The sequence below is a fragment of the Anastrepha ludens genome, chromosome 6 (genome assembly GCF_028408465.1).
Source record: "Anastrepha ludens isolate Willacy chromosome 6, idAnaLude1.1, whole genome shotgun sequence".
Lineage (NCBI taxonomy): Eukaryota > Metazoa > Arthropoda > Insecta > Diptera > Tephritidae > Anastrepha > Anastrepha ludens.
The window spans coordinates 126,865,071-126,877,228 of NC_071502.1; the positions used below are offsets into that span (position 1 = coordinate 126,865,071).

The 12,158-nt window shown below is 36.9% G+C and overlaps 3 protein-coding genes across 4 annotated transcripts; 1 reads left to right on the forward strand and 2 right to left on the reverse strand.

The window, feature by feature from the left end:
• Positions 1-912: 912 nt before the first annotated feature.
• On the reverse strand, positions 913-4,420 carry LOC128866738 (RNA polymerase-associated protein Rtf1). 2 transcript variants are annotated; one of them, XM_054107699.1, is made up of 5 exons: positions 4,237-4,420; positions 3,286-4,150; positions 1,912-3,197; positions 1,669-1,834; positions 913-1,607 (listed from the first exon to the last, which is right to left on the reverse strand). In XM_054107699.1, exons 1-3 carry the CDS (start codon positions 4,309-4,311, stop codon positions 1,996-1,998), a joined length of 2,142 nt encoding a protein of 713 aa, XP_053963674.1. In that variant the 5' UTR covers positions 4,312-4,420; the 3' UTR covers positions 913-1,607; positions 1,669-1,834; positions 1,912-1,995. The 2 variants fall into 2 exon arrangements, with proteins under 2 accessions (XP_053963674.1, XP_053963673.1); XM_054107698.1 differs by having other exon boundaries at positions 1,897-3,197.
• Positions 4,421-7,173: 2,753 nt separating this feature from the next.
• Positions 7,174-8,125, forward strand: LOC128867693 (methylosome subunit pICln). The gene is made up of 2 exons (XM_054109137.1): positions 7,174-7,397; positions 7,457-8,125. The coding sequence occupies exons 1-2, from the start codon at positions 7,279-7,281 to the stop codon at positions 8,040-8,042; spliced, it is 705 nt and encodes a 234-aa protein (XP_053965112.1). The 5' UTR covers positions 7,174-7,278; the 3' UTR covers positions 8,043-8,125.
• On the reverse strand, positions 8,109-8,999 carry LOC128867694 (uncharacterized). The gene is made up of 2 exons (XM_054109138.1): positions 8,477-8,999; positions 8,109-8,412 (listed from the first exon to the last, which is right to left on the reverse strand). Exons 1-2 carry the CDS (start codon positions 8,849-8,851, stop codon positions 8,329-8,331), a joined length of 459 nt encoding a protein of 152 aa, XP_053965113.1. The 5' UTR covers positions 8,852-8,999; the 3' UTR covers positions 8,109-8,328.
• Positions 9,000-12,158: the final 3,159 nt, after the last annotated feature.

Genomic DNA, 12,158 nt, shown 5'->3' on the forward strand with positions numbered 1-12,158 from the left:
ATGGAAATGTATACACCCTTATAAGCCCTGATTGTAAAAAATCCCTAATCCCAACTTCCCTTTCCAAACACCAAATCACAACTTTCATACGTCTCAGACTCGGCCATACTGAACTAACACACGAACATCTTCTCCTCAACTCTCTTTCCCGGACTTGTCAGTTTTGTGGAGGGCATCTCTCAATCCAACACATTCTAAACCTCTGTCCAACACTAACCACCAAACGGACTACTGAATTTGGTACTATTGTACCATCCACTCAATTAAATAACGTTACCTTTGACAATGTGATTAAGGTATATAATTATATGAGATGTATTAATACATCAAACCTTATTTAAAAGTCATTTTGTCATTATTATGAAGCATTGAAGGCCCTAGTAGCCAGCGTGCTAATTAAGTTAGGGTTATATTGTATATATCCCCTACAAATAATAACACATTTAGGTCTAAGTAACCGTTTCGCAAGACAAAAAACCAACAATGAATTTCCATAGAAATTTTGGGACTTTTAAAGAGTTAAATCTTTGTAAAAAAATTTGTAGTAAAAATTTTGACCAAAAAATCGCGCTTTCTTGTTTTGAAATATACATGGTACACAAAAAAAAAAAAAAAAAATATATATATATATATTTTTATAAAAAATCACTTGATGTATTCCTGAAAATATCCTACTGTTTTATTTATTTATTTGAATGATGCGCCTTCCCAATTTGCCGTAACGTCAGTGCTGCGGATAAACAAACAAAAAAAAGAGGAAAAGTAAGTAGAAATCATCAAACAAACACCAGAGAACTTTATAAGCATCCGATCTGTAAAAGAACACCAGAAAACTGAGCGAATTACGTGGGAAGCAACAACACAAAATATCCTACTTGAGTTGATACCATCGGTGAGTTAAAAGCGCATAACTATGTGAGGCCCATTTATCTTGTATTCTATCATTCTTGAAGTATAACCTTACTTGCTAGTGACGAATCTTTAGCAATAACATAACAAAACATAGGACATGACACGTTTTTACGGGTATATCCGTCAGCCAATTTGCGTCAGCAGTATTCCACAAAAGATTTAAATCATAACAAAATGTCTGTAATAGTACGAGACATGGAGCAAAATTGCTAATACCAGTCCTGTCCATCTCAGACAAGCTAAAATTTTTAGTCGCCTAAATCAACAAATTTTGGGAATTGAATTTTATTATTTAAGAAGATGTATATTTTTTTACATCTATTAATCGCCCAAAATTTGTGATTTCTAAATACATGTGCAGAGCTAATTCGGCATGCGATAATATTATATAATTCTACTATTATGATTTTCTGACAAGAGGAAAGTACATGTGAAGCTCGGCTTAACCTCATACTATTGTCACGATTTTATGGCAAAACGTAAATTTTTTTTACCGACATTAATCGCAAAAAATACAGTTTTCCATGTGTAAGGGAAAAATATAATCAGTATAATTACAACAATATTGCGGCCGTTACTTTCTGATGTCCTGTTGCTTCGGCTGATTAGATGACGCAATATTGCAGAAGTTATGTTGAACATGTTGTTTGAAAATCAGGACTAATAACTGCGTTTCATTTGAATTTAATTTTGCGCTAAAAACAATAAATAAACAATATTAAACTTTAAAGTAGTATTTATTAAAAAAATACTTACTTTTCCTCTCCGCAGATAAAACTTCGACATATACTGGGCTTGATTAGCTAGTGGCGACCACCAAATGTCGACAGAACGCATGACGTGTTGCAGAAATTTTTTGACAGAAAGTGATGCTATTTCAGACCAAGTAAAACTGCTGCAATTATTGCAACTGGAACACACTCTATATATTGAAAAAAAAAAAAAAACGAGCTAAAAATATATTATTCATGCACATATATGTACCATTGTAATTCCAACCACAAATCCAATTTTTTTTTTATTAAGACAGCTTAATTTCTTTGAACTGACTATCGTTCCATATAATAAAATTCAATTTAAATATTATCGTGTGGTCGGTACCGCATTCAAAAGTGATACGTCCAAGTCGATATCAAAATCATGCAGAGCATATAGGCTGTAGTCAGCTTTGGGTTCGGTTGGTTTTGAAGCACTAGTAGCACTTTCCTCTACTTTTCGTTTCACCGCTGGAGGAGCTGGTGACTGGTGAACGGAAAGTTCTTCTTTTTTATCAGCAGATTTGAAGCCCATGCGCGGTTGTGTAATACGCCGTGTGAATGGATCCGAAATTTTTAAACCTCTATTAGCACGAGCTTCTTCCAAAATTGCCTTTTCAGCATCCTCTACGTTTCGTTTTCTATTGCGATCATTTATATAAGAGATTAAACTAATGCTGCTAGATCGCTTTTTATCAAGTTCTGAAGCACGACTTTCAAGTTCGTCAATTTGCTGGCCTAGATCTTGTGCTACATCGTAGTCACCGCGCAACATTGCTGCATCTCTCTCTTTCATCAGACACGTCTTTCTCATTGCATAATTAGTCGGTCTATTTCGAAACCGATTTTTTTCCTCAATTATTTTGTCAACGTCCTCATCCTTGAACTCGTAATTAAGTGCCTCCTTAATATCCTGTTGCTTCCGCTCTATCATGTCTACTGTTGGCATCGTCACGTTTTGTTGTGTACATATATCGCGCCATTTAGTATATTCACTTTCTGTGAACTCTTGATTAGAAATAAACTCTAAACGAAACACACGTTCCTGTGTACCGTGTTTAAGCCTCAAACCACGATTTGTTCGAGTTTTTCCCAGGCTGTAAATTTTTGCAGTTTCTACTACTCCAACTATTTCAGCTACCCTATAAACTGGTTTTTGACCGTTGTTGCCAATACTGATGCGCACAAAACAGTTCATAACTGTGCGCTCGAACATGGGGAGATTAATAAACCGTTCCATTTTGAACCTTGATAACCGTAATTTGTTTAGTTCTTCTCGAGTGCTAATATATACTGGTGATCTTATTGTATCATCTTCGTCTTCAGATTCGCTAGAAGATTTACTGCTACTCGCTGAGCGTGAACGCTTCTCTGATGGCTTCTCGTCATCAGAATCACTACTGCCTGAATCATCTGAGTATATTTCAGAAGCTTTAAGTTTTACGGATGATTTTCCTCCAGAAACACCTTCCAACTCTTCTTTCTCATCTTCTCGGTCGCGTTCCGCCTGACGCTTAGCCTCTTCTTCCTCTAAAAAAAATATTTTTAAAAAATGCAAGGACGTTTTTATTTGTATATATGTATGTACAAAATGGTGCGAGTATATACAAAGTTTTACCTCGTTTAGCTTTGCCTTCACGCTTCGCTTTTAGCATTGCCATAGCAGTACTACGCTTATCGTCAGTCCGATTCATTTCAACATTTTTCTTACGCTCTTTGGAACGCTCTTTATGATCTAAATTGTCCACAGCATTCTGATCATCTATAGAAGACTTTCGGTCAACCAAGGTTTCCCCAGCTAATGATGTTTGCTCCCCATCATCTTGAACCACATTTGGTGATTCCTTTTCTACGTCTGGCTCTTTTTCAGCAACTATGTCAACCTTTTTCGGTTCAATTGGCTCTTCCTTCTGCTTCTGTTTAGATTTTTTCACCACTTTCTTCTTTTTATCTTTTTTTCCACTTATTTTTGTGGTCTTATCCCCACGTCGTGCAAGTTTTAATTTTCGTTCAATTTCCCAGCGCGTTTTTAACAAATCTCTTTGTTCAATACGTTTAAAAATCTCAGTTTCACGCTCTTTTTCAGACAAACCATTGAGACGTTTGCGATCTTCCTCATCTCCCATGAGATTTTCATCATAACCGTCATCAAATTCAGAATCAGAACTACTACCTGTACTTTCTCCGGATGAACCTGAATCGGTTGAATTGCCATCATCTCTATCATCGCTGTCCGAAACTTCCCCTTCCTCTCTATTTGTAGGTTCAGTTTCTATTGTATTGTTTTCATTTCGGTTGTTATTTTCTTCTAGATCAGAGGAGTCAGATCCCTTGTTAACTTTTTTTATTCGTTTCTTCTTTCCAGCAGTAGAAGTGCTTGCACCCTGCGCCCAATCCGAGTCTGAATCAGATTCGGACAAAGCAGTTGCATTATTTTGAACCATATTTGTTTTGGGCTTTTTCTTAGCTAAAGACAGTAATTCCTACAAAATGGATTGAAATTATTTTTTTCCATAAAATATAAATCTGGATGTGATTAATATAGATTTTCTGCAAATGCTGTTCATACCGACTCGAGATTAGACTCATTATCACTAGAATCGTCATCAGAATCGATTAAAGTTTGCTTTCGACGCTTGCCCATTTTTTTAAACAAGTATTGTACAAAACTAATTACTTTTCGCTGAGAAAAAACAAATGACGACAATAAATTGCGAACACTTCCAAAAAGTCAATTTTTTAGAGAGGAGAACTTCTTCAGTAATCATTGAACTTATCGATAACCACTCTATTGATTGCCACATTAGCGAACATGTTCGTCAGCCAAAAATTCATCAGTTTGAATCAAGGCGAATTGAATACTGAAGGTGGCATCTTCTCAAAACAGTTACTTTATTTTTCGAGAAGTATGACGTCAGGCACATTTCCAATACAAGTCAAACGAACAAAACAAAAGAAGGAAGAGAACTTGCATGCTTGTGAAAACTTAGTAAATGGCTTGGTACCCTGTGATTTGTGATATATAAACTAAACCAATTAATGAAAACGGTTAAATTATAAGAGCATACATGAATGTAATGCCTTCACATCCAGTTTTTTTTTCTTTTTTATGCAGATGATGCCGTGGCAAGAATGTGTATGTGTGTGTTTAATTTCTTGAGTTTGAAAGTTTCTATTGTTTTCGCCTACTATTCCTCGTCACAAACAAATAATTCCCTTGCTTTTGTTGGTTTATTCATGGAGCCTGACAACACAGCGAATTCGGAAGGCACAGCTTTGTATTCTATCATCCTTGAGCTTAAATTAAGGTTCATGGTGAAGGTTACGATCCTTGGGATATTTATAGTTCGTGCTAAATTGTGTCACTTTGAGAAATTTGTATTTTGCACAATGGCAACATCAGTGACCCATTCACCACCAATGCAGGCGTAAGGCAAGGTCGCCCTGACACGCCTTTCTTCGCCATCGCCCTAGAGGACGTTACGACCCAATTTACCCTGTACAAAAGAGGCATCATATGGAGTTTCACCATATATCTTGGGGACCTGGATTTAGCCAATGACATCTGCCTCCTCTCTCACAAACTCACTGACATGCAAGCAAAGATGAACAGAATAGTCACGTTGGTACGCACTGTCGGACTGGAGGTCAACATCGTACCAGCGAAACTGCGAATATTCAGCTCATGTGTGAAATCTGTGTAGTGTAACGGAAGTGAAACGTGGTTGGTCCAAATCCATCACAACGAGGCTTTCGTCAACAAATACCTCCGTATCATCTGTACAATATTCCGACCTAACACCATTAGCCGCATTGTGCTGTGGAGATAAACGAATGAGGAGCCTATTCAATAGCAAATCAAACGCAGAAAGTGGCGTTGGATAGGTCACACGTTTAGAAAAACACCAGATAGCATCACGATAATAGCACTGGACTGGAACCCGCAAGGGAGCAGAGGACGCGGTCGGCCAAAGATCAGTTGGCGAAGGTCGATGTTACGCGAACTAGCAGATGCCGACATCACATGGGACGGCGCAAAAACAACAGCCCAGAACAAGGATATATACAAAAAAATAGAAAGTTTAATGAAATCACGAAAAATGCCAGCTACGCATTACCACTAATATATGACACTCTCGACACTTTATCCAGTGCGAAATGGTTTTCCACGCTTTATTTAAAAAGTGGTTACTGGAAGGCAGAAGTTGAGAATTACTATCAGCCTTCAACATAGGAGATCATTTGTGGCAGTTTTCTGAGATGCCTATCGGATTATGCAACGCACCTGGATGACGTCATCAGCATGGGTAAAAATTTGAGCGACCGCGGTATTACGATATGCGAAGTTTCCTTGGACCGTGCACGTATTACCGTCGTTTTGTTCCAAGATTCACAAATGTTGCCCGGAGCAACAGAACAAGAGGGAGCGTTCCAGCAGCTGAAAAATATTCTTTGTACTGCGCCAATGTGGGCGTATGAGATGCTAGCGCGTACGGAACAGGAGGAGTACTTAAAACATTTTCAAAAATACTTAGAGGAGCGTTCCAGCAGCTGAAAAAGCTTCTTCGTACTGCGCCTATGTTGGCGTATCCGGTCGCGGCAGAAAAGTTCGATGTGGATGGAGATGCTGGCGCGTACGGAACAGGAGGAGTACTTAAAACATTTTCACAAATACTTATGCGGTCGATGATTCCAGTTAGAACAGAACGTGCAGCATTGAGATGATTATTCCAGTTCAAGCATACGGGAGGGCAAATTTCTCGGAGGATCGAAAATGTCAGCTGTCATATGTAGAAATTAAAACAATTGTTAAGCACATGTATAAATACAAGCAAAGAAGAATGCGTGCAAGGGAATGAGTCTTAAATTGAACAAAGTGATATAAAGTGACTAGAGATTGAAACTAAATAAATCAAGCAAGATGTGTTACCATTTGCTTATGTAGCAATCCAGTGAAAGAATTCGGAAAAGTTATGGACCCGTTTATTAGAGAAAAACTATGGTTCATAAAATTTGAAAAACCGATTTAAGCTAGCTAGTGGGTTTAAACTAAAATGTGTTTTAACGTTGGACAATGGCTATGAACTATTGTGTTTTCATTTCTTAGAAAAAGTGTTATCTGTTTCAAACACAATTTTGTTTTGCATTCGTCATTGCGTAACAAGAATGATAGAATACAAATTTACGCCTTCCCAAATTGCCGCGACGTCAATGCTGCAAATACACAAACAAAAGAAGAGGAAAAGTAAACGAACGAAGGAAAAACTGTTAAATATATCGCAAAAAAGCAAAAAACAAATCGTTTGAAAGTATTGTTATTATTTACATTTATTTCACGATTTAACAGGTGTTTAATAAAAATCACAATATTCAACAAGCTATTCACTCAACATTCACAAACAAGTAACTTATTTTTCTTTTATTTGTTTATTCGCAGCAGTGGCGTCAGTGGTTTATAAAATCGCGGAAAATAAAGTAACTGTTTTAGGAATGGGTGATGTGAAAGCACCCTAATACATTTTTACTATTAACCGCCGTGGGCTATTGTTTTTCGTTCATTATAAAGTGCCGGCTCTTTTTGTTGCTTAAAGTTTGCAAATCGTTCAGAGTAATGGCTTTAATAGCACATATAACCCCACCTGCAGAAGGCCTGATTTACACTGCTAGAAATATAAAGTTAAAAATTGGCGAGAAGATTATTGGAAAGGGATCATTATATATAAGTCAAAAGTATGATTCGATTGAATGGTGTACATATGTTAGACATTATATGTATCTACTTTTTTTAGTTCTTTAGGGTGGCAAGCGGAAGATATGAACGAAGGTATATCCATATTTTGGAAACAAATTAGTATACATGGTATATCAGCAAATCCAAGCAAATGCATATATTTCATGCTAGACCACAATCTTGAGTGGCGCGGGGTATATGATAAGGCAACGCGGGTGTCTGCCAATATTAATCACAATGGCAATGTTGATGGCGCAGAAGGTGGTCAGGGGGATGATAATGGTTTTCCTATGGAGCAGCAACTAGATAATGGAAGCGATGGGGATGTAGATGAAGGTAATGCTACTGATGAGGAAGACGAACATAATAGTGACCAATTGACTGAATGCTGGCTTATTCCGGATGATGTGAACACTGTTGATATTATGTTTCAAGCAATGAATGAATGTCAAGCATTACATCATGATTCCGCAGACAGTATTTCTGAAGAAAGCGATTTTATGGATGATGAAGATGGCGAGAGTTTTGGTAATGGCATTGGTCCGGCTGGGAATGGTGGAAGAGATGATGCTGAAGAAGCTCAAGGGGGAATGCGTAACTTAAATTTAAACGATGACGAACGATTTGCCGATGCGGAGGAGTAACCATTACAACTAATCTAAATTAATAATTTAGTACTTAGAAATTTCTGAATAAATATTGCTCATCCATAATTTTTCTAATTAAAGTTTGAATGTATATTTTTTTAAGTCGTTTATGGATATGGTCAGTACAAAGCGGTATCTGTAATGCTAAAAAGTTGTTATTGTAGGATAAAACATTCCCCATTCATGTACGGGAGTGCTGATGTAATGACCTTTCTTGGCAGGATATATAGTAAATCCGAGTTGTTCCGGTAACGTAGAACCGGCTGTCGGGAGGGAACGCATGCTAAAAAGTATTTTCCTTTGCTTCACATCTCCTTTTTTTCTCTATCTCAGCTTGTAGCGATGTGTCTGATATAGATGCAGTAAACTGGAGGGATATACATATACACATTATTATAAAAATTACACGGATTTGTATGGTTTAAAAATACCTCTTCACATATATCGAGCAATTGCAAGGCTTGCTTGTATGTGTCAGCTTTAGTTGGTATTTTATCATAATTCCAATAGCAGAACTTTTCGAAGTTACCCGTTACATATAAATTGCGGTGTTCAGCATTCAAAGGCTTTTGGGATTCTTGCAATATGAATGCCTTGTGTGTTTCAGGCACCTCCAGTGTTTCACCCTTTAGTGGAAAACCACGAACAGCGTTTGTTAAAATGCCGTCATGCTCCACACTTGTATAAGAATTGAAGTAATTATTTACGTCTGTTGTACCGTCCCCGTTTACTTTAACTGGTAAAAAATGTAGATCTAAAGTATAACTATTTGCCAAATTTTCACGCACTTTGAATAAAATCGACATTGGAATAAGTGAATTTATCAGAGCTGCTTAACCAAAATGATAGAATACAAGATTGCGCCGTCCCAATTTGTCTTTACATCAGAGCTGCGAATAAAAAAACAAAAATGAGAGGAAAAATAAGCGAAAGTAAATGTAAACTGAAAAGTGCGGTGATACGCGATGCAGAGAACGTTAATGTACGTGTATTCATCAATGTTCTCTGCGCGATGTACAGAATACGGAGGGTGGCGCCTTCCGAAAACCGTTACTTTGACAACCAATGACGTCAGTACTGTAGACAAAAGGAAGAGAACTTAGTTGTTTGTGAATATTCAGTAAAGAGCTTGGTGATTGCTGTGATTTTTAATCAAAATAAAATAATAAAGTTCCGCTTGTTAAAGCACGAATTATAGCAATACAAAATGAGTAATTCGCTAAGCATTTCTCTAACTCTTCATAATGAAAATATAAGCACTTATTTAATATTCCTTGTCTTTTTCGTAAATTAACACACATATTTATAAATTAACACACATATAGTAACGGCAATCGCCATGACGATATTCACGATTCACCACATTTTGACAAATAATTCTAAAAAATGAGAAATATTACACAATTGACTATTTTCGAGTGGCCGTCAGTGATTTCTTTAATTTTAGATTTATAATTTATAAAAATTGGTATATAGCCGGCTGAGGCGCGTGAATTGGACTTATAATACGTTCACATATAAGTAGGAGTTCACAGAGAGAACGTAGGTTCGAATCTCGGTGAAACACCAAAACTAAGAAAAATATTTTTCTAATAGCGGTTCGAGTATATTTCTGATAGGAAAAATCTGCTCGTAATGTGCGAACATTACCATGATATGTTATCGGCGTTTGGAAAATGCGGTCAAGTTAGACAGTACGTTGTATTCGCGCTCGGCCAAGTTCTTGGAGAGTCCTTTTTGAAAAGACTTGTTGCATAGTCTGGAAAACTATAATTAATCAAGACGCTGCCAAAGTGAGCGTCACAAAAAATACCAATTAGCTGTCAATCATTCAACATGAAAGCCTATTGTTTCACAGATGACTTATTCAACACATCATGGCATGAATTGCCAAATTCATTAAATTTGCTGTCTTGATTGGCAATTTCGTTGCAATTGACCTTTGAAAGCAATGAAAAATTTGCTTGCTTACAAGCGACTTATTACCAGTAATTTCTATTGGTTGTTAGAAATTTTATTTTTGTACTACTGATATTATCTTGTTTAGAGTCCCTTTGTGAGATTTCTTAATATTCTTAAAAGCCATGTTTCAATAATAAAAGGTTTGCTTAGTAAGCAGCTTTCTCATTCCCTCTTAACAAATCGGCTCCCTTAGCAAGACACTGGGTTGCTAGCTCTAGAAATTTTGACTGAAAGTGGAGGAAAAAAGAGGTTGTCTGTAAAGTCGGTTTACTGACGATAGTTTAACGTGACAACGTCATAAGAAAATATTGATGGAATGGTTGCAATTTTCAAAACAAAATTTTAATTTTATTTGTTTGATAGATATTTTGTATGGATATAGAGGAGGAGGTAAATGTAATTGCAATGGAATAGGTCAAGTTACATTTACACAAACGTGAAAAATGACGAAACATTTATTAAATTCATGAAAGATATCTTCAAATTCGATTGTGCATCAGACGTTAATAAGTCAACAACACTAAGAGGCACCATCATCGATTTGCCTTTTTCAAGACACTTTACACTCGAAACACTCCCTTTCATTTCCTACTTTTTCTATCATCGTCCTATTCTCAACAGAGAAATGGTTCATTACCATTCACACAGAAAGAAGGCATTTGCCAATACAAGTATGTGAATTTATATACCTACATATGCGCATATACATACATATATATGCTCACTCAAGTAGGACAGAGCCAGATGTCGAACGTTGCCGAACGCGGGGGCCGATTGTGCTCTTTGTCGTTCGTTCCGCGCTCTCGCTTGCAGTTCAAGCACATTAGCTTACATTTGCTTGCGTACGGAATAGATTCGTATATTTGATATGTCCATATGACTTGTATGCATCTTTACATATAGATTTGTTCTTTTTGAAAATAGTGCGAAATTGTATATGTATATGCATGTTTATATACATATATTAGTATACAACATATCTTATAAGGTATGTGGTAAATATTACCATACATTTTTTCCTTCATATATAATAAAAAAATTAATAATAATAACATTAAAACAACAGGTATTATTAACAAACTTGGTTTTATTTTAAATTCTTCAAGTAAATCAAATTAATAATAATCAATAAGAAGGCATATGCAAATACAAATACGTGAATTTATATACAGGGTGGCTGATGAAAGCCGCTACCAAAAAAAAATTGAATAACTTTTTTTCGTTTTAAGTTATCTGTTCCAGTTTTGTTTTAATTTGCAGATTGATCTTTAAAATTTATTAAAATGGATAACTGGGACACGCAAACAAGAATTTGGATAGTCCGCCGCTATCACGCACTGGAGTCCGTAGTTTTGGTACAGAGAGAGTACAGGCGGATGTTTGGCGGCGATCCCCCGAGCAGATGAGCAAGGAACAGTCGCAAGAAGGCCTTATCATCGAAACCTACCAGTTCGGACGGAGGAAACGATCGCTGCTGTAGCTGCAGCTATACAAAGCAATCCAAGGGTTTCAACAAGAAGCTTATCTGCTCAACTTGGTGTCAGCCGACAGTCTTTGCAAATAATAATGCACAAAGATTTAGACTTATTTCCCTACAAAATTCAAATGGTTAACAAACTGAATGCAGCAGACTTGCCGATTCGCTTGGAATTTTGCCAGAAGATCCTGCAAATGGTGGAAGAAGACCAAAACATGTTAAACTGCCTTGTCATGTCTGATGAGGCCCATTTCGATTTAAACGGCAATGTGAACAAACAAAATTGTCGAATATGGAGTACTTCTAACCCACAGATACTCCACGAGACGGAATTGCATCCTCTTCGCGTGATAGTGTGGTCTGCGGTTTCTTCACGCTGTATTGTCGGGCCTTATTTTTTTGATGAAAATGGTCACACCGTTACGGTTACTGGAGACCGTTATTTGAAAATGCTGAAAGAATTTTTCTATCCAGAACTACGCCGAAAGAGAATTCCTTTCAACTCTGTGTGGTTTCAACAAGATGGGGCAACGTCTCACATAGCCCAGACTGTTATGACAGAGTTGCGACGAAAATTTCCCAATAAACTGATTTCAAGAAACTCCGAATTTCGTTGGTCCCCCAGGTTGCCTGACCTTACTGCACCTGACTTTTTCTTGTGGGGTTTATGTAAA